Source organism: Phascolarctos cinereus, unplaced genomic scaffold, assembly GCF_003287225.1.
Source record: "Phascolarctos cinereus isolate Bilbo 61053 unplaced genomic scaffold, phaCin_HiC Scaffold_726;HRSCAF=1367, whole genome shotgun sequence".
NCBI classification, from domain to species: Eukaryota; Metazoa; Chordata; class Mammalia; order Diprotodontia; family Phascolarctidae; genus Phascolarctos; species Phascolarctos cinereus.
In genome coordinates this window covers 411,376,570-411,403,987 of record NW_027556098.1, presented here as the reverse complement: position 1 = coordinate 411,403,987, position 27,418 = coordinate 411,376,570, and the positions used below count along the sequence as shown (strand labels likewise).

The window sequence follows — 27,418 nt, the reverse complement described above, 5'->3', positions numbered from 1 at the left end:
ACCATAGTGGGAACATTCTATTCTACATGTTCATCAGTTCTTTAATTCCTTGCCATATCCCTATCTTGGATTACTCCCACCATCTGTGTCCTTCACTCCTCTCACGTGATACTGATCAGAGCTGGAAGAAGTCATAGAAACCATGCTGATGGACCCTCTACAAATTTATATTATTTCACACAACTGGACTGGACCTTCACTGTAGCAGCGCAGTCCTTCTACTCCTCTGGGATAGGCGGGAGCTGATCCAGGCTGACTGGCACCTTGTCATCAATATTGAAATGAAATGAAACCCTCATAGGAGATGTGACATTTAATAAAGGCAGATTTACTTAGCTGAAGTGGGGCAAAGATACTCCAACAAGTATGTTTAATAATCAACATTGCGTTGGACACTTTGTTGATTCAACTGAGCACAGCTTCCCTGCCTCACTTCAGACCTCAAGAACTGGCACTCCTTAAGGTTTTGTGCATTTAGGAAGCCAAGAACAGGGCCTGAGCCTTATTCACCTGTACAGTCAAGTTAATTGAGGGCAATCTTAATGCTTCTAAAGGAAAAGAAGTAGCTCAACCCACATGGCAGGATATAGTGTTAGAAATGTGTTTCACTCACCATAGTTCACCCCTTGGTGCCAGGGTTTTCAAGGTCTTCAAGAGCAGTTTCCAGCACTTAAGTGGCTTTAGAGTTGTGGAAAACCCTGACTCTGGGATGTGATCAGCTTCCTAGACGTAGCACAGATAGAGGAAAACTCAAACAGAAAGATAGCAAAATACGAAAAGGTAAAAACACAACCCCTTTCTCCCCAGCAATGAATTAATATAGGTGAACAGACCAGTATCACTTAGCATAGTGCCTGGCACATGGTAAGTCCTTAATAAAGGCTCTATTTATTGTCAAGTTTACTGCCTGGAGACTAGAAGAGCATTAGTGCTTTGGACAGCTATAGATCCTTCCTAGAATTTTCAGCCCCCCAGTATACCCAGGTCCCTTCATTTCAGCCTGACCTGAGAAATCACTGAGAAGGATGGAAGGATCCTGAGAGGTGGATCTCCAGCAGTGCAACTCTTCTCCAGAAAACCATGACCTCTACCCCATATCTTGCCTTCTTAGTACCCAGCATGTCTTGATGCATGTTTTCTCAGAAGCTACTCCTTCCCACTCCACTGCTGTGCCCATACGTTCCTTGGGTAGAAATATGAGTGCTAAGGAGTTTTAACACAAACGAGATTTTTACCATGCCTGTTTAGTTTTGCCATCACATCACACCATTAACCAGCATCTTTTGCTGCTGGTACAGTATGTCTCCTAAGTTAGAGTTTATTTCTTTAGAATGGGCTTTACAGAGGAAAGGGGTGGGGCAAGGAGGAGAGGGGGAAAGAGAGAAGGTAAGTGCCTATAATGTGTCAGACAGTGTGCTAAGGGCTTTTTCTCATTTGATCCTGGGAAGTAGGTGTTACTATTATCTTCATTTTACAGTTGAAGAAACTGAGGCAAATAGAGGTTAAGTGACTTGTCCAAGGTCACAGAGCTAGGGAGTGTCTAAGACTAGGTTTGAACTGACGTCTTCTTGACTCTGCCCAGTGTTCTGCTCCCTGTGACACCTAGAAGCCTCTGTCTTTATAGGGAAGGGAATGTGCGTTTTTATAATGACTGCTACATGCCAGGCACTGTGCTGAGTGCTGTTTGCCTTATGAAAATGGTCTTAAAAAGCATGATAACATGTAAAGTTTAGGCATGTGAGAGAACCAGTTTGGGTAATGGGAACTCTGTAATAAGTCAGAACTAGGCTCTGGACAAAGGTTGTGTCAGAGCATTGGCTGAATTGTAAAGTAATTTCTATCAAGAATGACATATCCTCTGCCAGTCAGTCACTAGGTACTGTTGGAAGGAATGCAGCATCTGTTAGAGATTGCTGGGTGTCCCTAGTGTTTGGTACATAGTAGGAATCCTAATGGAATAGTTACCTCAGAAACAATATTTTATTTTTATTACTGAAACTTAAATATGTAATAAGAAAAGAAAAACATATTATGAACTTGAATATTGAAACAAATACAAAATAAGAAAAAAAGCCTGTCATGTGCACAGCAGAATGTAAGAGAGGATTCAAAATATATAGCAATAAATTTCCATTTCAAGAAAGCCTATATAATAAATACAATGCGTTGTGTTGAGAGCTGTCCATCATTTCTTTGCTTCCTTGTTAGTTTTGTTCTCTGCTATGCACTTTTTCCTCTGTTCTTTCCCCCCATCTTTCTCCCCTCCCCCAGAAGGCTGCAATTAAGTGCAGAGACATATCTATATCTATATCTAGATGTCTAGATATCTAGATATAGATAAATACACGCACATACAGATATGTGCACATACATACATAGACATATACATTCCCTAACAAATTCTGCTCCTCATCTTTGTTGTTATTTGTGTGTATCTCTTACTTCTTACCTCTCCTACCACTTCTACTTTGCTTCTACCAGTTACCTTGCCCTCCTTTTACTTACCCTACCCTCCCATCCCCCCTCTATCTACCCATTCCCATAAGTCTAAACACCCTTCTATACCTCCGTTTGATCTGTTCCCTCACCCTCCTCTCTAAAGATCCCTCTCTTATCCTCCCCCCTCCCTATCCCCTTACTGTTTTATTTCTTTTTGAATTGAGAAGACTTTTATTCATATATAGATATTGTTCCCTCTTAAACCTCTTCCTGATGAAAGTAGGTTTCCAGAACTATCAACCCTCCTCTCCCATCTGATTCCTCTGGGTCAATTCTTCTTCTTGCACCTACCTCATTTGTATAAAATAATTACTCTTTTTAGCTGTTCCTAAATGGTTTTACTTTTTAAAGTCATGTCGTAGTCAGGGCTACCCCAATCTTTCTTATGAATTATCCAGTTACGAAGAACAATCTTAGGCGTAAGTTTGACATTTTACAGACATAAAAGGTAAAAGAGTCTGTCTTTATTGAGTCCCTTGTAATTAGTGTTTGATGTGTACCTTATATTTTTCTTGGCTCTTATACATCAAATCTTCTGTTAAGTTCAGGTTGTTGTTGTTGTTTTTAAACAAAGTCTTGAAAGTCTGACAGTTCATTAAAGGTCCATTTTTTTTTCCACTCAGAATTACTCTTAGCTTTTCTGGGTATAACATTTTTGGCTGGAACCCCAGTTCTTTTGCTCTTCTATATATAGTGTTCCAAGGCCTGTGGTCTTTTAGTGTCACTGCTGCTAGGTCTTGTGTGATTCTCATTGTGGCACCACCATATTTAAATTATCTTTCTCTTATTGCTTGTAATATTTTATCCTTGAGCTAGGGTTTTTGAAATTTGACTGTAATATTCCTATGGGTTTTCCTCATAGGCTCTCTTTCAGGTGGTGATCAGTGGGTTTTTTTCTATTTCTACTTCTCCTCGTTCTAATGCTTCAGGACAATTTTCTTTAATTATTTCTTGTATTGTATCAAGATTTTTTTTTTAATAATTGATTTATTTAGTTTTGGTTTTCAACATTCACTTCCATAGGATTTTGAGTTTTAAATTTTCTTCCCCTTCTCCCCCTCCAAGATGGCGTGCAATCTGATATGGGCTCTACTACTTATACATTCATATTAAGCATATTTTCGGATTAGTCATGATGTAAAGAACAATTAGAACTAATGGGAGGAACCATGAGAATGAAGCAATAAGACAAAACAGCAAAGGAAAAGAAGAGCAAATAGTATGCTCCCATCTGTATTCAGACTCCATAATTCTTTTTTCTGGATGTGGATAGCATTTTCCATTGTGAGTCTTTTGGAGTTGTCTTAGATCCTTGCATTGCTGATAAGAGCTAAGTCTATCAAAGTCAGTCATCGCACAGTGTGGCCTTTACTGTGTACAACTTTCATCTGATTCTGCTCACTTCACTCAGCATCAGTTCATATAAGTCTTTCCAGGTTTTTCAAGATTCTTTTTTTGATTGTAGCTTTCAGGTAGTCTGATTATTCTTATGTTTTCTCTTCTTAATCTGTTCTCCAGGTCAGTTGTTTTTCTTATGAGATGTTTCACATTCTCTTCTATTTTTTTACTCTTTATATTTTGTTTTATTGTTTCTTGATTTCTTATAACTTCACTGGCTTCCCCTTGCCCAATTCTGGTTTTCAGGGAGTTGTTTTCCTCAAGATTCTGGATCCTTTTCATAATCTTTTTTTTGGGGTTCTTTTTATGTATTTTAAAAAGTTTTTCCTCAATCTCTTTCATTTGATTTTTAAAGTCTTTTTAAAGTTCTAGGAATTCTTTTTGAGCAGGTGACCATTTGATGTTACTCTTTAGAGTAAAAGACAGTTTCTTTGCTTCGGTATCCTCCTGTGAAGAGGAACCCTGGTCTTCTCTGTTCTCATAGTAACGGTCTGTAGTTGAATTCTTTCTTCTTTGCTTGTGCATTTTTTTTATTTGTGGTAGCTTAGTTTTTACAATCATCTCTTGTCCTGGGGTATAGGGGATGGTGCCTCTGGTCTCAGATCCTTCTTCAGTTCTCCCCTCTGACCTGGAACTGAAACCAAGACCTCCAGCCTTCTCTAAGTGCCCACAGCCACTGGTGTCTCCGACCCACTGCTTCTGCCCTCAAATGAGATCCTGTTTATAAGGCACTTAGCACAGTGCCTGGCACACAGCACTTAAGAGATGCCTATTATAGTAAAGTACCTAAGAAATCTTTACCCTCCAGCATACAGCTTTTCTCAGTACCAAGGTTAACATGAGAATCTCCCTGTACCATTGCCCACTCAGTGTTCCTTTTTCCACCAAGCAGCCCCACCGCCTTCCTGGGAAATGGGCTAGGAATAACAAATCTTTATCCTTTTAGGCATCTCTAAAGGGATTTCCCACCTTCTTCAGGGGCTAGGTAGACAATTTCTCCTCCTTCCATCACCAGAAAGCAAGCCATCTTTCCATTTATTTTGTATATATTTTCATTTGCTCAGTCACATATATTTCTTCTGCTCTGCAGTAGAATGTAAAATCCTTCTGTAATATTCTTGCTTTTGTATTTATAACTGTAGAACTTGGCACAGTGCTTAGCACAGGGTAGGCAAACAAACAGGCATTGGTGAAGTATCTCCTATGTGCTAGGGGATTCGTATGCAAAAATGAGTCAATACTCACAGACCATGTGTTCTACCAGTATTATATAATACATTCAGTATATAACATGTTAAGTAAATGTAGGCTATATATGTTCATTTGTTGTTTGTCCTTTGTTCTAGAAGAGGATCATGACATCAGGAAGGTGATGCTATGACTTGAAAGTGAATTGGATTTAATTTAATTCACCTGAGGGCAGGCTGTGCAAAGTCACCAGCCTCACTCTCCCCCTCTGGAGCCATCTGGGTCCACTGGCAAGATATAGATCAGGATGACAGGAGATGACCTGGGTGCAGTGGGAGACTGTGGGCTTTTTAGCTAAGGCCTTTCCCAGGTCTCAGTTTGTTGGAGGCAACACCCATTTTCTGTGATTAAAAAATGAGGCAAGCCCTGTACTCACAGACCTAATGTTCCCCCAGTAGTATATACATTTGGTATATAATATATTAAGTAAATGTAGGCTATATACAAAACAAAAATGATTGGGGGTAGCAGGGCACTAATAGGAACCAGGAAAGACCTTTTTCAGGAGGTAGCATTTGAGATGGCACTTGGAAGGTGTTAGGGTTTCCAGGAAGTGGAGTGAGGAAGAGATCATTCCTGGCCTGGAGACAAAATGCAAAAGCTTGGAGCTGGGAAATGGAAGGTATGAAACAGCTGGGAAGGCCACTTTGGAGAATAAAGGGCCTGTTTTATGTAATCCGGCTGGAACAATAGGCTAAGATACATGGCAAAAAGCTTTAGATCAGGTGATTGTGTTTTATCCTGAAAACAATGGGGATGCCTTGGGGAGGGGGGAGGAGCTGATTTGAAGACATGAATTTAGTAGCTATGGAAGATTGGCTAGGACTGAGACTGGCTTCAGGGAAACCTTGGAAACCTGTTGGGAGGTATACCTATCTAAATCAGGGGAATTGGCTTGTGAATGCAAAGGAGAGAGGTAAGAGAGGTGGTGAGGGAATAGAAATTACAAGACTTGGCAACTGATTCAGTATAGGAGGTGAGAGAAAATGTAGAGCTAGGAACGACTTGGAGTATGCAAATACAGTTGACTGGAAAGATGGTGTCCTCAGCAGAAAGAGGGAAATTAGGATGAGGGGGAAAGATCATGAGATTTTGAAGGCTCTATAGGGTTTGAGATGCTTCAGATATCTTACTGACAGCTGAGATGGGATTGGAGCTTTAGACAGATTGGGGCTGGATCTATATATTTAAGAGTCATTTTCACAGAGATAATAATTAAACCCATGGCAGCTGCTGATGTAAAAAAAAAAAAGTTCAGTCAGGAGAGGGCCCAGAACAGAGTCTTGGGAGACATCCATGGTTAGTGGGTAAGATGTGGATGATACCCAATAAAGGAGGATGAGAAGAAATAGGCAAACGTGGGATAAGAACCATGAAATCCCAGGTGGGAAGAGGGATGCATGGTTGTGGGGTCAGCAGTGTCTAAAGCTTTATGTAGCAGGAGGGGAACAGGGAGAGGCTTTTAGAGTTTGAAAAAAATTCTTTGGTGACCATAAAAAAGCAGTTTCAATTGAGGAGTATGGGTGGAATAAGAAAGGATTTAGAAGTCAAAGAGAACTGTACAAATGTAAGGAAGAAACAGTAGAAGTAAATATAACCATTCCTCTGGAAAATTAATCTTAAAACAATTATTTCCATACAAGACCTTGCTTTTAAGTTTTGTATTTCTCCTGCTCTTATTCCAGTAAGAGGGTACCTATTGGCCTGTGATAGGAGAGTCTACATCTCTCAGACAATCCTTATTTAAACCTAAATTAGTAGAATAGTTACCAAAATATTTTTTAAAAGCCAAGTCCACAGACTTTTAAGTGAAGGAACCTTTGTGTATACACTTTTATTCTAAGAGTTGAGCTTTGAAAAGGAGGAGATACACATGTATACACACAAACATTATACGTTTGTTGTTTTTCAGTCCTGCCTCTTTTGGGTTATTCATGGTAGAGGTACTGGAGTCATTGGCCATTTCCTTCTCCAGCTCATTTTACAATGAGGGTTAAGTGACTTGCCCAGGGTCACACAGCTAGTGTGTGTGCGCACACATATATGTATATATGTACATACACACAAATGCACATATATATGTGTGTAAAAACCCTCCTTACATAAGAGATTCAGGGATCTGCTCCTTCCTATGATCCCCCCATCTGCCTCCTGAAGCCACAGAGGGGTAAAGCTCTTGCTCGTGGGGTGCCCCTAGGGAAGCCTTCTGGAGCCTCTTACTGCCTGCTCCACTGAAACTAGGAGAAAAGGGGGGGGTTGGGGCTAGTGCAAGAGACCCCAGCCCCATCATCTTCCAGGATTTCTATCAGCTTCCATATACACTCAGATTTTTCCTGATGGCAAATACCCTCTTGAGCATCTGGAAAGTTTGCTGTCATTGGGAGTCAAAGGGGGCAAGGTGGACCCTGAATGAAAGGGAACTTAAACTCTTAACCAGGGATATTTACTATGGCTGTGTCCTGGTCCCTCTTATCTCCTCCCTCTATCCTGTTTCCATGGAATTGCTTTTCAGATTTATTTCAGCCCTAAAAGCTGTCCTGACCTCCAGTTCTGCACCTCCGACTGCCCATTGGGCAGCTCCACCTGGATGACTTTTAGAGCCTCTCAGTTCATGTTCAGTGTTGGAACAAAATGAGGCGCTTGGAAGGTGTTAAACCAGAGGAATTGAACTTTGCCCTGACAGCAAGGACATGTAACAAGGATACAGTAGTACTTAATTTCTCTTGATGCAGACGCCTTCCTGTCTGCATGGAAACATGTCTGGTCATCAGGGGAGCGTACATATGGTGACCCCACGTCTTTAGAAATTCACTGAATCAGAGGGGCACTGGCTCTGTAGGGTGGGGCATTTTATGCCCTCAGGTGACCAGGAGGCAGAGTCGGGAGAGGCAGAGACCAACCAGCTTCCAGGAAGAGCTTTGCCTTTTAGGAAAAGCTGTCTCAGGAGAGGAGGAGGGATAGGTCTGAGTCATGTTGGGGAGTAAGGAAGTAGGGAGGAGGTCGGGGCTTCCCCTTGTTATGAGGAAATACTGGCAGATGTTTGTCTTGCTTCAGTATTTTAAATTCAACACTCCCCCTAAACACTTGCTTCTCCCTAACTCCCCTGTTGTTGTAGAGGGCCACCATCATCCCAGTCACCCAGGTTCACAATCTAAGTCTTTTTACCCCCATATACAATTTTTGCCAACTGGTGTGGATGCTACCTTCCCAAGATGTCTCAAACATACCCCCTTCTCTCCTCTGCTGCAGAGCCTTATCATCTCATGCTGGTGGGTCTGCCCGCCTCTGGTCTTCGCACTCCAATCCATCCTCATTCAGCTATCAGTGATTTTCCTAAGGTGCAGAGATGATCATATGACCTCTCCTCCCCATTCAGTAAACTCTAGTGGCTCCGTGTCACCTCTAGCAACCAAATGTCAGCCCTCCAGTTTGGCTTGGAAGACCCTCTGTCACCTGGCGCCTTCCCACCCTTCCAGTTCCTTGCCCTTTTCCTCCACGTACTCTACAGTCCGGTGACACTGGTTTCTTTACTGTTCTTGCACAGATCCTCCATCTCCTGATTCCATGAATTTTTATTGGAATTCTCTCCTTCCTGTCCTCTACTTCCTGGCTTCCGTCAAGTCTCAGCTAAAATTCCACTTTCTGCAAGAAGCTTTTCCCAATGCCCCTTCATTCTTTTGCTTCCCCTCTATTGATTATTTCCAATTTGTCCTGTATATATCTTGTTTAGTTATGGTTGTTTGCATGTTGTTTCCTCATGTTAAACTTGGAGCTCCTTACAAGGCAGCTCTCTATTCACAGTACCACATAGTAGGTGCTTCATAAAAGTTTGTTGATTTGACTTGGCCTCAGTAAGAAGACAGTCCTCAGGAATGAGAGCACCTGCGATTTTGTACCTTGTTCAGGATTCACGTTTGTTAGGTCTCATTTCCTTAAAGAGGCAGGACAGAAATAGAGCAGAGCTTTCTTGGGCCCCTCCTGGGTACAGGGCTACACTGAGAAGGTTGAGGGAGAGGCCAGCCTTCAGCCCCTTTTCTTGCTCTCCTAGAAGAGAGGACACAGCTCAGTCCCAAGGCCATTGCAGAAAGAGACCTATAGACCCACAGAATCTTAGAGCTGGAGGGGCCCTCCGAGGCTTCCAGGCCAAACAGTCTCTGCCCCATTGTGACCCCTAGAGTGTCCCCAACGGGTCATCATGTAGACTTTGTTGGAGGAACTTCAGGGAGGAAGCCTTTCCCTTCTGAGGCTGACCTCTGGCACTTCGGAATGGCTGGCTTAGCTGACAGGCTAGCCAATCAGCAGTCGTTTAAGTTCTAGCTGTATGTCAAGGCCAGAGCAGCAAGGTAGGTCCCTGCCCTCCCGAAGACTGCACTCTGAAGGAGGAGGCCTATGTAAGCAGAGTTCTTTAACTGCACCCTCACCTTCCATTTAGATAAAGATACTACAAAACTGAGGGTTTGGCCCATCTGTTCCTAGTCTCACTTCCTGAGCAGCTGTGAAATACTCTTGAGGGAAGGGAATTCACACTCTCCTTGAGAACCTGAGTGCTTGTGCTCCAAGCTTGGGCAATGAATGGGCTGGGTAGAAATTCAGGAGCAGACAGAGGCCAAGACCCCAGGGTTCCCTGGGCTGGGAGGCTGCAGTCCGGGGGAGGAGCTGAGTTTCAGGCCCAGGCCTAAGCTGGGAGCTCTCTGAGGAGGGGATCTTGGCAGCCCTGGGGCCCTGCAAACAGTAGGTACTTAAGCCTTATGGAAAGACTGTCTGAGCGGGTGATAGTGTCCAGAGCCACGTTTCACCTTGGAAAAACTCTGAAACTTTTCCAGGGACCCCATCTCCTGAGGTTTCCCTCCCTTGTTGGCATTTTCCACCTTAGTAGCCTCCCACCCCCTACAAAATGAATAAGTCTTGGGACTGGCCAAAAGACCCTTTTCCACCTGGGAAGTTTGAATATCAGCTAGAGTTCCCCTAGTTTCCACAGAGTCTTCCTCTACCCTAGGCCCCCACCTCCCACGAGTCAGTTCCAGTCCCTAGCTCTGAGCTCCTTACCGATGATCTCTTAGTTGCCAAATCCAGAGGCCTTTTCTCAGTCTTCATTCTCCATGACCTCTCTGCAGCCTTTGACACTGTCCATCCTGGTTACTCAGATACTCTTTTCTCTAGGTTTTCAAGATAACTTCTCTCTCTTCCCCCTCCTCTCTTCTCCCTCTGCCCCCCCCCTTCTCCTTTGCTGAATCCTCCTCCAGCTCAAGCCCTCCACCACTAGCTGTCCATCAGGGTTTTGTCCTTGGCATTTTTCTCAGACTGTACGCTGTACCACTTTGTACCACTTCACTTGCAGATCTCATTAGCTCCCAGTAATTTAATTATCTCTGTGCAGATCCCATCTGCCTATCCTGCTCTAACCTCCCTGCTGACATGCAGTCTTGATTGAAGTAACTTGCCCAAGGTCACACAGCTAGTAAGTGTTACGTGTCTGAGGCTGGATTTGAACTCAGGTCCTCCTGACTCCAAGGCTGGTGCTGTATCCACTGCGCCACCTAGCTGCCCCGGCTGACATCCAGTCTTGTATCTTTATGTTGCAGACATCTTGAGTTTGATCTCCGGAAGCTGTCTTAAACTCAAAATGCCCAAAATGGATCTCATCATCTTTCCCCCAAATCCTTCCCCGTCCCACCCTCCCTATTACTATAGACAGTAACACCATCTTCCCAGTACCTCAGGCTCGCAACCTAGGAGTCATCCTGGATTCCTCACTGTCTCTCTCTCTCTCTCTCCGCCCCCCCCCATATCCAATATGTTACCAGCTCATGTTGATTTCACCTTTGTAGCATCTCTCAAGTGCACTTCCTCCTCTCCTCTGACACTGCCCACCCCTGTGCAGGCCCTCATCACCCCACCCTTGGACTTTTGCAACAACCAGCAGGTGGGGCTGCCTATCTCAAATCTTTCAAACTTTAGTCCATATTCCATTCAACCACTAAAGTGATTTTCCTAAAACATAGGTTCATTTGAGTTACCCCCTACTCAATAAACTCCAGTGGCTTTCAGGAGCAAATACAAATTGCTCTGTTTGGCATTCAAAGCCCTTCATTATCTGGCCCCCTCCTCCCTTTGCAGTCTTCTCAAACCTCACTGCCATCATGTACTCTTGCATACAGTGACACTGGCCTCCTGGCTGCTCTACACACCAGACCCTCCGTGTCTTGGCTCCAGGCTTTCATTCTCTCTAGCTGCCTCCCATGCTTGGGACGCTGTCCCTCCTGTGATCCAACTGCTGACCTCTCTGGCTTCCTTTACATCCCAGGTAAAATCTTGCCTTCGACAGGAAGCCTGTCCTAACCCCTCTTGATTCTAGTACCTTCCCTCTGTTAATTGGGTCTCATTTATCAGGCATAGAGCTTGTTTGTATCATTTGTTTGCATGTTGTCTCACCATTAGATGGTGAACTCCTTGAGGTCAGGGACTGTCTTTGGTCTCTTGTATCCCTAATGCTTAGCACACAGTAGGTGCTTAACAAATGTTTATTGATCAAATGATTGTCTTGCCCACCTGGACCAAATTAAGGACCCACTAGACTTTACTGACTTTGGGTGCCCAGTTCTACCTTGGGCTCCAGTGAACCTGACCTGTTTTGCATTCTCCCTGATTGTATCTTTCTTGATTGCTAAGTATGGTCTTGTAGTTTAAATAAAGGCTGCAGATGGTGCGGTGGCCAAGGTGCTGGTGATAGAGTCAGGAAGACGCGAGTTCAAATCTTGCCCAGCACACTTCCAGGCTATATGACACTAGGCAAGTCACTTAATCTGTGTCTACCTCAGTTTCCTCATCTGTAAAATTAGGATAATAATCATATCTCCAACCAGGGTTGTTGTGAAGATAAAATGAGATAAAATTTGTAAAACACTTTACAAATCTTAAAGCACTAGCTATTAGAAATCTGTCTCTTCAATAAATTGAATTTGCTATAAGAAGGAAGGAAGGAAGAAGAGAGGGATGAAGGAAAGAAAGAAGGAAACAGATATTTATTTAAGTGCCTTCTATGTGCCAGGCACTCTGCTAAGCCCTTTACAAATATTTCGTTTAATCCTCACAACAATCCTGGGAGGTAGGTGCTATCATGGCAATCCCCATTTTACAGATGAGGAAACTGAGACAAATTAGTATCAGTAACAGTTATAGTTGTTATTAGTTATTCTCACCACCTTCCTCCTTTACTCTTTCTTACTCGTGTGCTGAACAGAGATGGATGAATTCACAGCACTTGTTCCAAAGTGTCTCTGGGTGACAGTCAGGATTTGAAGGGTCTTGACAGGCTAAAGCGTTGGGTGGAATCTAAGGAAGATGGCCTTCATGGCGGGGCTGGGAGGGGCAGTACGGTACTCATTGGAGGGCGGGGGGGGGGGGGGCAAGGAGACATGGGACATGGCTAGAGATCAGTGATTTTGCAATAGATCAGGTTCAGTAGGAAGCAGACATGTGATAAGCAGCCCAAAGAGTTCCCTCCAACTTGTCTCATGCCCCCACTCCCCTCCTCCCTGCTCCTTTACTCCAGTCTCCAGTGAAGAGGTGGCCCTTCTCCTGGCCAAAGCCAATCCTGTTTCTCATTTTTCTCAGCCGCTTCAACAAAGGCAGAGATGGAATGCTGGGTGAATTTGCAGGTGACTCTGTTGGGAGGGATGCCAGAGGAACCAATTGTTAAATTGTGAATGTGAGTGGTTAGACCTCAGAAATCAGCGAAAGGTACAAATCAAGGCTTGATTTATTGTTTCGTTGATTGTGTAGGATTGGAAAAAGTAGTGGAGAAAATGTTAATAATGCAGTTCAAACTTTAAAAATGTGGCCTGCATGGGGGCAGCTAGGTGGCGTAGTGGAAAGAGCACTGGCCCTGAAGTCAGGAGGACCTGAGTTCAAATCCAGCCTCAGACCAAACACTTGACACTTGCTAGCTGTGTGACCCTGGGCAAGTCACTTAACCCCAATTGCCTTAAAAATAAATGTGTCCTGCATATCTCTCTGTCTCTCTGCCTGTCTGTCTCTCCATCTCTACCTCCTCTCATAGAATCAGTTGTTAAACATTTACCAAAACACCTAAGTCTTCTGATTAGTAAGAGAAAGAATAAGGGGATGGTAGTGTGTTAAGTGTTGAGGAGTGAATCCAGTCAAAGGATCAATGATTGGAGAGAAGTCCATTGAATTAGGTGAGAGATTAGACTATACATTTCCTCTCTTGAAGTTCAGCCCAATGGTATGTGGCAAGGTCTTTTCCTATAAGGCATTAGGAGGCCAGCCTCACAAGAGGAAGGAGCAGGCAGAGGCATGGGAGCCTGGTCAAGAGGCTGGGGTGCCTTACTTGTCTTGTAAAAAGTCCCATGGGGCCTGGACACTGAAGGGTTCTTGTCCACAGAGAACTTGCAGGTCCTGGAGATGCTCCTGGGCCATGGTCCTGAGATTGGACACAGGAAAGAAATCCAGTTGCTATTCTAGAGGTGAGAATCGGACAGCCTGAATCCTGGTTCCAGAATGTCTCCTCTCAATCCGTGCTCGTCTTCAGATGCTTTCCCTTCCCTCCATCCTTTGCCACGAATTCATTTTGCTTGTTCTCAGGGTATGAGTGCTATCCTAATCTGTTTTTCTGAACATCTCACATTTCAGGATTTTAGATGGTTTCTCCTCACCTCTGCGGAAAAAAAAATACATCTTGGTGTTCCTGTTAGCTCTTTAGTTGCTGCCTTCCTTCCCCTCCTTTGCCTCTGATCACCATGTCCCCAGAGTGTCAGGACATATTTCAGTGAGCACAAAATAGTATGCTTCCAGACAATGGCAGCCATTCTCATTTGTATTACATATCCTAACTTTCCTTTCTTCCAGCTCAGAGAAGAAGCTACATTCACAGTTTTTCTTTCTGTTTTTCAGATTTGGAACTGAGAGCTGAGAACACAAAGGAAACTCCCAGAAAGAACATTTCAAGAAAAGAATCCTTCCAAGGTATGAAAGTAGAAACTCCTTATTGTCAATATACAATCCCAGAACTTCAGTTCTGCACCCCACACTCCCACTGCATCTCAGTTATTCCTCCTGTGTGTTGACCTTCAAAACGGCCCCTTCCTTCTGTTGTGCCCCCTGGAATGCTTGGTCTATAATGAACAAATATCTTTTCGTGTTAAGCCTCTTTCTTTGAGGCTCTTTTCTTCTTCTTGCACTGAGATCTGCTTCTGCACTGAGATCTGCTTCGGTCTCCTTGCCTCATCCTACTCTCCAGGGCTGCTTCCTTCTCTCATCATAGCCCCTGACCCACTGATTGCAGGGGGCGGGGATGATTCTGAATACACTTTTCTTTCCATGGCCCTTTCCAGGCTTTTCCTTTGCCTCTTGTACTAAGTGCCTTCTCCTTCTCTGAGGGTGGGGACCCAATCCAGATCCACATACCATTCCATCTCATGACTTTTCATCTTTTCACTGGCTGACCCCTGTGCCTGGAATTCTCTCCTTCCTCCTTTCCACCTCCTTAATCTTAGTGCCTTCCTTGAGATTATCTCCAATTTCTCCTGTATATATTCTGCTTGTACACAAGTTTGCAAGCTGTCTCCCCACCTTAGACTATTAATTCCTTGGGGGCAAGGGCTGTCTTTTGTCTTTCATGACATCCCTTTTACTTAGCACAGTGCCTGGAACATGGCAGATACTTAGCAAATGCTTGACTGACTGGTGACTTTGCATTGAGATTTATCACTCAAACAGAATTCTAGCAGCTGTCATCCATCAGCCCCCCCAGGTCAGTCTCCTTCTTTCCCTCAGTGAGCTCAATGCCTGGACCAGTCTTTCTCTCTTTACCAACTCCTGCGCCTGTTCCAGGGGCGTTTCCATATACATACGGATAATCCCTCACACATCCTCACTTCTCAGGTCTTCAGCCTACTCAGTTCCCTTGATTGATCTACTCTCTCACTGCACCTTAGCTATAGAGATGGCGATGTCTATGACTTCACATCACACAGAAGTGTTTCACCTCTGTGTTTATGAACTCGGAAGGTCCTGTATTTCATCATAACCCTTTATCATTCCATCTTTTCTGTTGCCTTATGACTCCTACCTTTGTTCTTTGTCCTCACTATGACCTCTACTCTGTCCATCCCTCGGTTCTTTTCCAGGCCATCACCTGGCACTGATCACCTTCTCCTCCCTTCCTAATCTGGACTCCTTGGTGAATCAGTTCACCTCTACACTGTTGTTCTGGACTGTATATTAGACATAATCCAGCTCTGTATCTCCAGCTGCCTTTTGGACATTTCATATTGTAGGCATTTCGGTCTCAGCAGAGGAGAGAGGAGGGCAAGTGGAGGCCTGAGTATGTAGCTTCTTCAAGGAGTTTAACTGAGAAAGGGAGACAGTCCTGTTTCCTAGCACTGAGTGGCATAACCCTGCTCTCCTCACCTCCAACCTGGAGTGTTAATAATAAGTTTCCTGATTGATTTCTCTAAAACCAGGCTTTTCTTTCTCAAGTATGTCTCACATACAGATTTATACTCCTAAAGTAGTGTCACTCTTCTCAGACCTGTGGGTTTCCCTATTGCCTTAAAAAACAAACAGAAACCACGCCTTGATTTGTACATTAGCATTCATCCCCCTCTTGCTTTTAGCAGTCTTTCCAGACTGAATCCAGATGACTCTCCCTCCTGTTTTTGATAGTCTATCCAAAGTGGCCTCCTTGTTCTTCCTTGTCCACCGCATGTCCTCTGCCTCCTCTCTTCGGACTTTGTACACACTGCCCGTTCTGTGTGTCTGCAGTGCTGTAGGTCCAGCTCTTCAGATTCCTTTGTACTGGAGCTCTCTCAGCTGCAGTTGCTACCTTCAAGAGACCTTTGCTGATAAGAAGTCACTGTTTACATGAAGAATAGGATTAGGAGTCATCCAGTTTAGAGAAAAGGGGAATGATAAAAGATTGTGATCAGAAAGGGAAGCATGGAAAGTTAAGATAGATGTCACAGTCTCTGGGCAGCATTTTCAACAAGAAATTATCAGAATCCACATTGAACTTATTAATTATAACAGTGCATGTGAATGTTTTAAATTCCTTCATTAAATGAAAGCGCATAACAAAATGGACCAAGAAACAAAGAACTCCTCTTCCCCATCAAGATGTTACAAGAAATAAATCTAACACATTCATATAGCTAGAACAAGTATGGCTAATTTTTCTCCCATTACGAATCCTCTCATGTTGGGTAAGGTTTGTATTGTGTGAGAAAGTTTTCAGAATTTATTACATGTCTTTTAAGAAAAAAAATTTTTTTCAATTAACAAGCACTTATTTTCTCTCCCCACCTCACTCTCTCACACTGGGGTAAAAAAAAAAAAGGAAAACAAAGCTCTTGTAAGAAGTGAGCATAGTACAGCAAAATGAATTCCCACATTGGCCGTGTAAAAATGTATGTCTCCTTTGGCAACTTGAGTCCGTCGCCTCTCTTTTAGGAGGGGGGCAGCATTCTTTATTATGGATCTTTTGGATTTGTGCTTGGTCTTTTCATTGATCAAAGTTCTTAAGTCTTTCCAAATCATTTGTATTTACAGTGTTGTTGTTAAACGGCATCAATTGTTTCCTGGTTCTGCTTACTTCATTCTTTATCAGTTCATACAAGTCTTCCCAAGTTGCTCCAAAACCATCCTTTTCATCATTTTTTTTTGGGGGGGGGAGCTAGGCAATGGGGTTAAATGACTTACCCAGGATCACACAGCTAGTAAGTGTCAAGTGTCTGAGGCTGGATTTGAACTCAGGTCTAAACCCTTTCTGCTAAAAACAAAATAAAAAACAATAAATAACAGGATGGCCCCTATAATTATAAGCTTTAATTCCCTCCTCTATAAAATTAGGAAGATAGATTCATCAATTCCCCAAAGCCCCTCCAGCTCTAAAATTTGCTGTTCTAAGGACCCCTGGAGCTCTAAGGACTCTCCCAACTCAAACATTCTACATTTTTTAAAGACTTTGTTTCCCTGTGGGGCAGCTAGTTGGCGCAGTGGATAGAGCACCAGCCCTGGAGTCAGGAGGCCCTGAGTTCAAATCTGGCATCAGACACTTGACACTTAATAGCTGTGTGATCCTGGGCAAGTCACTTAACCCCATTGCCTAGCTCCCCCCCCCAAAAAAAAATGATGAAAAGGATGGTTTTGGAGCAACTTGGGAAGACTTGTATGAACTGATAAAGAATGAAGTAAGCAGAACCAGGAAACAATTGATGCCGTTTAACAACAACACTGTAAATACAAATGATTTGGAAAGACTTAAGAACTTTGATCAATGAAAAGACCAAGCACAAATCCAAAAGATCCATAATAAAGAATGCTGCCCCCCTCCTAAAAGAGAGGCGACGGACTCAAGTTGCCAAAGGAGACATACATTTTTACACGGCCAATGTGGGAATTCATTTTGCTGTACTATGCTCACTTCTTACAAGAGCTTTGTTTTCCTTTTTTTTTTTTTACCCCAGTGTGAGAGAGTGAGGTGGGAAGAGAAAATAAGACTGTGCAAGAAAAGTGACCCACTATGACTTTTCTTGGATCAGTCTGGTGTATTTTTAGATACTTGTGGAGGAGGTGTTCCAGAGAGCTTCCTTCTGCCATCTGCCGTCTTCGTTGATGTCTCCTTCCTTTACTACATCTCTGTGAATTTGCTCCAATATGGTTTCTGTTTCTTCCTCTTTCCTTTATTAATAAGCAGCCCCAGATACTATTAGAAGGTACCTGGGATGTTTTAGTGGCTTCCCAGTTGTTCTTCCTGCATCCATCTTTCAAATCTACCTAACATAAAACCTGCAAACTGTTATTACTTATGCCCAGTTCTGATCATGTTGCTCTCTCTTGCTCAAGAAGCTCCAGTGGCTCCCTATTGCCTTTATGACAAATGAACTAAAAACATGATTCTTTTACACATTAGAATCCATCATATCCTTGCTTTCCATCTAACTTTTCCAGACTAACTTCATGTTATTCCACCTTACGCATTCTGTGTTCCAGCCCAAATAGCCCAATTATTGTTCCTCCTTCATGACTTTGGACAGGCTGCCTCAGCCTCTGCACCTGAAGTGTTCTCCCACCTAAGGGCCAACTCTGTGAACCTTTGCCCCATTTAAAACTCAGTTGGTGTCACCTCCTTCAAGAGACTTTTTGTGATTCCATCAGTGGTTAGTGTCCTGCAAGCCCACCTGAAATCCCTCTACGTTAATTTTGTGTCTACCCTGGTTTCTTTCTGTTGGGTGTATTTGTGTGTGTTGTCCGTGGAAGTCATGTGTATGTCCATCTGTGGCTGCTGGGGAGCTATGAAGAGGCATCTCTGGAATGTGGTCCTTGGACCACCAGCCTGGTTGCTCTGCTCTCCTCAGAGAAGGGGTACTGTGTATGTGTATGCATATGTATATGTGTGTGTAGAAATATACACACACATACACAACTCCCCAAATATTGATGGTCATAGGGAAATGATTTAATTCTTAGGGGTCAAGCTGCTTTCTGGCTTACTGTCACCTGAAGAGGAGGGCGTAGGGCCCCAAGGTTATAGCCTAAGGCTTGATTCCTTCCTACCAAATGCTAGTTGCAGAAAAGACCATTGTATATACAGAATAGTAAATGAACCCTTTTGTCTAAGCAGATGGCAAATAGAAGTTAGAGAAATTATATAGATTAGAATATGCCAGACAATACACAGGGTGAATGAGCTCTCTCAGTTTGACTGAGAGATAGTCTTTGGTCTCATCTAAGTGGAAATTCCCCTAAGTGAAGAGTGACAAATGGAAACACGGGGATGGGGAGGACGGTAGGGAGCTCTCCTCTATGTGTCTGTCTTCTAAAGTCTGTTCTTTTTTTCTCTCAGTCTCTCCTGAGAAGGCTGGAATCATATCTGTCCTCCTGTCCTCTAGAAGCAGGAAACAAAAAAACCTCTCTTCTCCCATGCTCTCCTGCTGACTCTGTTCCTTATTTAAGCTTGCACACAACCCTGTGTCATACTCCTTTCCACTAGTAAGAGAAGTCTCATATAAATGACCCAGGCTTGCAACCCATGTCAGCTGATCTGTAAAAGTATTTTAGGAGCTTTCCTTTCCACTTCCCCCAGACCAGTGTCTGTCCTCAGGTCTAGGACTGTGCCTGGTGCCTAGTAGAGGCTTTTGACATGCTTAAGGATTGATTAATTCCATGTGACTTCTTTCACTGGATGCTCAGATGGCTCAGGGACTGAGAGCCAGGAGGACATCCACTCCCCTATGGTAAATCCATGGGGAACCCCTAAAAGAATCAGCAGTGGTCCTTTCCTGGGGAGCTGGGCGTAGGTGGTGGGGAGATTAATGGGGAAGTTCAGAAGAGAGGTGACATTTTGAGGAAAGACAGAGTTCTATGTTGGTCCTGCAGAGTATGAGATGCCTTCAGCAGCTTCTCAGGTCCTTGGTTTGTACATTTCCCATGACCGACTTACTCCTTTACACCATCTCAGCTCCACATAGTGTTCTGTTTCACGTAGGAGGATTCTGGAATTCCTTGATCTGCTCTGGCTACGTGCTCCACCTTCCCCTTGTGAACAGGTTCATCTCTACACTATCTTCTCCTCTGGAACCTTTGCTCTCTCATCCTCTTGTAGATAAGAACTCTGCCAAACCTCAGTCTTGGATCACTCCCACCATCCACTGTGTTTGCTCCTATTTATGTGCTTCTGAAGGAAATGGAGAAACTCTTGAAACTGTGCTGCCTGGGTTCAGGATCTCAAGAGGGTCCTCCCTGTGCAAAGGTAGTCCTTCGATAGCTCTGTAATTAATTCACGGGTCTTCCTCCCCACAGCAGTTTCCAAACCTATTCACCACTTCTCAAATCTCCAGTGTCTCCCTCTATCCCCACCCACTCAACTGAGATAGTTGTTAAGTCATTTCAATTGTGTCTAACCCTTTGTGATCCCATTTGAGATTTTCTTAATAGAGATACTGGAGTGGTTTGCCATTTCTTTCTCCAGCTTATTTTACAGGTGAAGAAACTGAGGCAAACAGGGTGAAGAGATTTGCCCAGAGTCACATAGTTAGTAAGTGTCTGAGGCTGGCTTTGAGCTCAAGTCTTCCTGACTCCAGGCCCAGTGTTTTATCCACTGTGCCATCTTGCTTCCCTGAAGACATCTACTGGACATGCTGAAGAGATGCAAGATTGGAGGTCAGCCAAGAATTTGAGGCTTGATAGGTATATTTGAGAATCATTAGCATAGAGATGATAATTAAATCCATTGTTACTGAGGAGATCCCCAAGTGAAGTAGTGTAGAAGGAGAAGAGAAGAGGACCCAGGACAAAACCCCGAGGGACACCTGTCACCTGAGGGCTCTCTCCTGCTGGCCTTTTCAATGCCACTCAGCCACCTACCCCTCAGGGCTCAGAGGAGCCCCGAAACCTCCTCCTGAAACGACTCCCAGGACTCCAGGAGAAAACAAATCACATGTTAATTTCAAAACTGTCCTGTTTGTGGTGTGTGATCCCACATCCCCTCTGCTGGGGGGTCAGTCTGCCTCCAGGCCACCCTCTCTTCATTCACTAATGTGATTGTTCAGAAGCTCAGATGAACTCACTTTCAGAACCATGCTAATTATTGCAGGTGTCACAGGGGATAATGCCCCAGGATGAGGCCCCATAGGCCTCTCTCCCTGCCTTCTCCTCTCCCCCATAGTGATCTGTACCCTATTTGTTGGGTTTTTTCCTACATTTGCCTGTACATTTCCTTGTGTTCATGCTTTCTCACTCCTTTAGGTGCCAGTTATCCCCTGGGGTTCCAACTCTCTCGCTTCCACCAAATAGACTTTTCAGGCACCAAATCCCGAGTCTAAGGTCCTCACCTCCCTTCACCTATGGTGGCATTCAGCAGTGGAATCCCCTGCTATCTCCAAAGTAAGGTGTCCCCCCCTTCCCCTTTTCCCCCTTCCTTCTCACCCACTCCTCCTAGGTTATTCTCTTTCTGAGACTACTGAGGTTACCTTTCCCTCATTGTTGGGCCTTGATTTGAACTCAGCACATCATTCACTCTTCTCTATACCCTCCTCTCCTTCCCCTTTCATGTACCTTCCCTCCTGTGTTGTAATGTAGTTCCACAAAACAAACATTTGCCTGTTTTGTTTTAGCAGGGTGTTTTGAGTGGTTCTGTTTATAATGCCTGTTCTGTGTCCCTTTACTGTTGTCTCTACCAGATTTCTTCCTTCACCCTTGTCTCCTTGTGTACCTTTAGAGAGAAGTCTCTTACTGATCTTTCTGTTATCACTTTATTACTATTGCTACCTGCATTTATTCACTCCTCCCTCAGTTCTGTTCTTTGGAATGTTCAACAGCAAATAATTTCTTCAGTTCTGGTTTTCTTTCTAAAAATGTTTCAAAACTCTTCTTTATTATTGTATGTTCATCTTTTGCCCTATATAGTTAAGTCCAGATTTGCAGGCTAGGTCATGCTAGGCTGCATCATGAGCTCTAGCGCTCTTTAGAATACATTATTCTATTTCCTCTTCCTTTTCTAGTGGAGACTAAATAGTCTTGTGCTATTCAAATGTCCTTTGCTTTGTATGTGATGGTCTCTCCTGATGGCTTGAAGGACTTGTTTCTGTTTGGATTATTAAATTTAACCACAGTGTGTCTTCAAGTTTGCACCTTGGGTTCTTTCTGGAGGTGATCTGTGAATTCTTTTAATTGGAATTTCATTTTCTGTGTTCTGGGTAGTCCTCTTCTGCTTCATTTGTTGTGGTGTGAAGGTTTTTTTGTCCTGCTGTGTTCTTCTGGGACACCTGTGATCTTTAGCTTGTATCTCTGCGTCATCTTTAAGATCCGCGTGCTCACATCATGAGCGTGTTCTCGTTTAACGTTTCTTGTTTCTCGCATCTCTTCTTCTCAGTTGTCCTTGACTTCTGTGTATTTGCATTCCCAGTCTATTCCCTCTTTTGTTCCTTTGGTGGGGCTTACTGTTACATTCAAGTTTTTACATTCTGTTTGTTATTTTTGCTGTGTGGGGTGTAAATTCTTCTCTCCTAATTCTCATTTGTCTTTTAAACCACTCAGAAACAGCTTGTTGTGGTCCCATATTCTCAAACTGTGCAAGTCTTCTGTCTCGTCAAATTTTGGATCATTCTCCTCCATTTTGCAGATTTTATTCACAGATGCTTGAACTAATTTATTAGATTTGGAGATCGCATTTTCTTCCATTATAGTTTTTCCCTATTGATTTATTTGTCTGTGTTCAAGGTCTTTAAGATTTCTTCTTCTTGAAATCTTTGGTACTTTTAGACTTTTTACCCTAACTTGTTTTTCTAATCATTCATTTCCTGACTTCTTCCCATCTCTGATTATGGCTTCCTAGGAGGCTGGATCTTAGAGCATCTCAGCCTCCTCCTGCATTGGGCAATTCATGGTTCACTAGCCTATGTTTTTGCCTCAGTGGAATTTTAGGTGTTCAGAACTAGCCCTAGCTGGTTACTGTGTTCTTTTCTCTGGCTTGGTGAAGTACTGTTCCTTAGTTCTTTGGCTCAGATTATGCTAACACTGGCAGTTCAGAGCCTGCTCCCCCAGCGCGCCCCCCCCCCCAGTGGCAGTTCAGACATTTGCTATGCTGGTGCTTCTGGGTTGTAGCTCCTAGCATACTTTTGGCTCTAAAGGGATTGTGGCCATGCTGGCTGTTGAGGCCAGAACAGACTTCTCAGCCTGGAACCATGGTCTCTAGATCATTGGAAATAGGGTGGGGGGAATGGGGTACAAGAGTGGGTTTTAATGTAAGTAAGCCTGTGCTGTGCCATTGTATTTGCTTGTGTGGCCTTACTGCTGGTAGCTGGGAGGTGGGGAAAGGACACCGAGTGAGTTCAGGGAGTATCAATTTCTGTTTGTTTTTGTTTTTGTTTTTTTTTTTTGTGGAGGGGTGGTGGTCACCTTTTTTTGGATTCTGGGTGTCCTAGAGTATTAAAACCGCTGAATTTGCTTTATCTTTTGTGCTTCGGGAGGTCATGGTGAATTGTCTGGAGAAAATGTCTAGTCTGCCTTCGTGTTCCCCATGCAACTCAGCAATACGGTTTTCAAGTTAATTTTTAAACTTTGTTTCAACAATCCTTTATTGGATGTAATTTTATTGCATTATGGTCAGTAAAAGATGAAGTCAGTATTTCTGCTTTTCTGCATTTGTTTGTGAAGGTTTCATGTCCTAATATGTGGTCAATTTTGTGAAGCTTAGAAATAGGCATATTCCCTTCTCTTCCTCATTCAGAAATCCCCAGCTGTGTATCATATTTGACTTTTCAAATGTTTCCAAATGACTCTAAAATAATTTTTAAAAATTTTCAGTTCCTTTAAGAATTAAGATGCTATGCCATTTGGTACATGCATAGTATTGATATTAATTCATTGTCTTTTAGCAAAATGTATTGTCTGTGCTTGCTTTGCTCTGTTAATTAGGTATAATTTTGCTTTGTCTGAAATCACGACTGCTACCCCTGTCTTCAGCTGAAGTGTAATAGATTGTGCTCCAAACTCTTTTTTAAACTCTTGTGTGTATTCTTTCTGTTTCATGGATATTTCTTGCAAGCAACATTTTGTTGAGTTCTGATTTCTGAGCCATTCTCACATCTTCTTGTTTTATGTTTGAATTTCTCTCATTCATAATCATGGCTATGAATGCTACCTGTGTATTTCCTCCCATCCTGTTCTCTTATACTTGTCAGAATATTTGGAGACACTCGTTTTCCAGAGCTAAGGCCCAGCAAGCAGGCTGTGTCCTGAGCTTGGTATGATAACAATCCTTTGCACTCCGGATGATCTCACCCTCTGAAAAAGTGTATTGCTTTGACCAGCACCAGATGTTCACTGAGGGATTTATGATTTTCATATTAATCAGTAACTGTTGTCGACCTGAAAGTGGTAAAGAGGCAACAAACTAGGTGACAAATAAATTCATGTTGTTTATTCCCTTAAGTTAGCACATGTACATGGAGCCGGAGCTTTAACTCTGACTGACTCAAACAATTTTAGGAGGACATTTAAACTCTGACTCAGGAAGTCTGTGTTGTTAAAAATATATATATAGCCTCCATATGTTTTTTTTTTAACATATAGCATGGGAAAGGAAGTTTCTTAGTTAAATAGGTTGTAAATACAATAAAATAGGAGAATGTCAAAGTGTCTATTGAAATTATAGATCCAGGATATCTGTGTTTCCCCTGCATGACATATGGCCATAGGATACAAGATAAGAAAAGTCCCACTATTTAAGAGAGGGTCTGGTTCCAGATATCCTGTCCTTAGTGATCACAAACAGGAAGAATGCTGGTCAGTTTCATCTGGATCTATAGTTGCTGACACAGGAAGAGGCATTTTTAGTTCACTCAGAGAAGATTAAGTCAGGTTTTTGGCCCTTATTGGGGCTCAATTGATCTTAAATGATTATCACTGTTTAGATTTGTTGGAGCTCCCCCTATTTCCTAGGGACTTGAGAGCCAGTGTGCTGCAGCCTAAAGCCATCCATCAAAATCTTCCAACATGCTAACAATTCCTGAATTCCTGTGCTTGTGTAACTGAACCAGATACTGCACTCCTGTTCCCTAACTCTGGTTCCTTACCCCACTGAATAATCACAAGGCTCAACGACCCTTAAGACTTAAGACAATCAGATTAAGACAGGACCCAGAAACATGTGCATTGTCCATACTTGAGCCTGCCTTGGGAACTTCTAAGACTGATTGTGTAGTGGTCCCACCCCACTGTGGTTTTTATGTATATAAGACTTGCCTTTGCCCCAGCATGTTAAACCTTCCTTCTCAGGAGGGGAGGCTTCCACTCTGAAATTAATCAAACTTTTGTTTAATCCCTGACACACCTGCCTCTGTCCTGCTTTGTTTGGCTCTGGTCATTCCCAGGTTAGACGCCCTGTTCTGGTCTGGTTGATGTACCAATCCTTCTATTTTTTTCCCCTGCCCCCTTTTTAAGAGTCTGTTCTGCTTCTAACTAATGCCTCTTTTATTCTAACTTCCCTTCCCCCCCTTTTCCCTGAACCCCCTTCTTTCCCATTTCCTTGTTCTGTTACGTGTATTTTTGTACCCAAATGTGTTTTACGTGTATTTTTTCTTCCTTTACCCAGTTCAGATGAGAGTGAGGTTTTTTTTGGTCTACTCCCAGTGCCCTTTCCTTTTTGCATGAACTCATCTTTTCACACCCCATTTATGTGAGATAATTTTCCTCATTCTTCCCCATTCAATCTGTTCTTCTTTTTTGATCATCCAAACACAAAAGAATCAGACTCAGGCTCCCTAATTAGATTCTCTCTATGACCTCTAATGGTGATAAAGTTCTGAGAGGTTAGGTCTCCCCATATAAGAATGTAGTTTAATTTTGTTTAATCCCTTATGATTACTTTTTACTTATGATTACTTTTTTATGCCTCTCTTGATTCCTTTGTTTGTATGCTAAATTTTCTACTTGGTTCTGGTCTTTGGGTCAAGTCTCTATTTGTCTCAGGCATGTTTGGAAATCCTTTGTGTCATTGAAGGTCCAAATCTCCCTCTCCCACTCCCCAGTAGGATTCTGTTGTTTTGCTGGGTAGATTATTCTTGTATATAAGCCTAGATCCTTTGCCTTCTGGAATATCATATTCTAAGCCCTCTGTACCTTTGTAGTGGTAGCTGCTAAATCTTCTGTGATCCTGATTGTGGCTCTGTGGTATTTGAATGATTTTGGGCTGCTTACTGTATTTTTTTCAATTTTCTTTTATGATTCCTTGAAATATGATGTCTGGGTTCTTTTTTTGTTCATGGCTTTTGGGCATTCCATTGATTTTTAAATGATCTCTCCTTTAGTTATTGTCCAGGTCAGTTGTTTTTTTCTATGAGGTATTTCACATTTTCTGTTTTTTCAGTCTTTTGGCTTGGTGTTATTATCTCTTGATGTCTCATGGAGTCATTAGCTTCCATATAGCCAATCCTCATTTTCAAGAAATTATTTTCTTCAGTAAGGTTTTATAACTCCTTTTCTAGGCTGTTAATTCTCTTTTTATATCTTTTTTCCCTAGCTTTTGCCTCTTTCCTCATTCTTTTCCTTTACTGCTGTCATTTGTTTTTTAAATTCAGTTTTTAACTTCTTCAATTCTCATTTTAACTCTTTAATGAATCATTGTTGGACATGTGCCCCAGCTGCCCTTTTCTTTGAGGCTTTGCATGTAAGTGTTTTCAAGTCAGTTCTCTTATGTCTTTGTTTTTTGAGCATCCCTGTCATCATCATCGCTCTTTATGGACGAGTTCTTTCGTGGTTTTCTCGTTCTTCCAGCCAGCTTCCTGATTTTGGGCCTATATTAATGCTGGGCTCTGCACATTTTGGGGTGATGGAAGGGGGAGACTTCTGGCCTGAGTTTCTGTCCTCCTCTTTGTTGTGCTTGCACAGCTCTGGATGAGCCACTGCATGCTTTCAGTGCTTTCACATTGGTGTGCTCCGAGGGGAGTTCTGTTCACTGCCCGCCTGGTCTAAATTTTGTGAGATTAAGTTCCAAAATTGGGTCTATCAGCTTGTTCCAGGTTGGGAGTTTCAGCACACTTTTGCTTGACTTGGCCACTATTGACCCACTGGAAGGCTCTGTCTGTTCAGCGAGTCCAGACTCATGGCTCCCTTTTGGTCTAGGTTGTAGAGCCATGTTGCCTTCAGGGTTGAGAGCTGTATGGCTAGTTTGCTTGCTGGAAGTTGTTTCTAGGGCCAGTGGTCACAACTGCTCCTTCCTGTCCTTGCTCTGTGACCCAGCACTGAACGATGGGCAACAGAGCTACCAGATGACATAGCTCCCATTCATGTACCTACCACTTGCCCAGCGATCCCCTGGAATCTCTTTCTGGTACTACTGTTAGTCCTTGGGTCCTAGAATTCTTCCAACTGGACTCCTGGACAAATTCACCACTGTAGTGTTGGCAGACCTCTGTCCATCTTCCTGGACTGTACAAACGACTCACTATGACTCCTTGGTTTGGCTAATCAGAATTCAGGCTGGTTGGGGCAGGTTCACTGGCCCTGCAGTCAGGAGGACCTGAGTTCAAATCTGGCCTCAGACACTTAGCAGCTGTGTGACCTTGAGGAAGTCACTTAACCCCATTGCCTAGCGCCCTCCCCCCCAAAAAAAATGCAGGCTGGTGTGTTCTCTGTGTCTTTGTTGAGGAGGTGCAAGGGGAGAGCTAGATTCTATTGCCTCCTCTTCCTTCTCCCTCCTTGCTCTACTCCTCTCAGGGGCTAGCTCCAGTGCTGAGCTCTCACCACTGGCTTC

General features: G+C 43.1%; 2 protein-coding genes across 2 annotated transcripts in view; both read left to right on the top strand.

Annotated features, from left to right (window-relative positions):
* The window catches only part of LOC144454129 (uncharacterized), a 119,325-nt gene that overhangs the window by 80,849 nt on the left and 11,058 nt on the right, over window positions 1-27,418 (top strand). Inside the window, exon 2 of the mRNA XM_078145846.1 lies at window positions 14,059-14,130. Coding sequence (XP_078001972.1) covers window positions 14,059-14,130 — 72 coding nt within the window. The remainder of the gene's footprint in view (window positions 1-14,058; window positions 14,131-27,418) is intronic.
* The window catches only part of LOC110203342 (uncharacterized), a 62,440-nt gene continuing 49,079 nt past the window's right edge, over window positions 14,058-27,418 (top strand). Inside the window, exon 1 of the mRNA XM_078145848.1 lies at window positions 14,058-14,130. The gene's annotated coding sequence lies outside the window, so the exon portion shown is untranslated. The remainder of the gene's footprint in view (window positions 14,131-27,418) is intronic.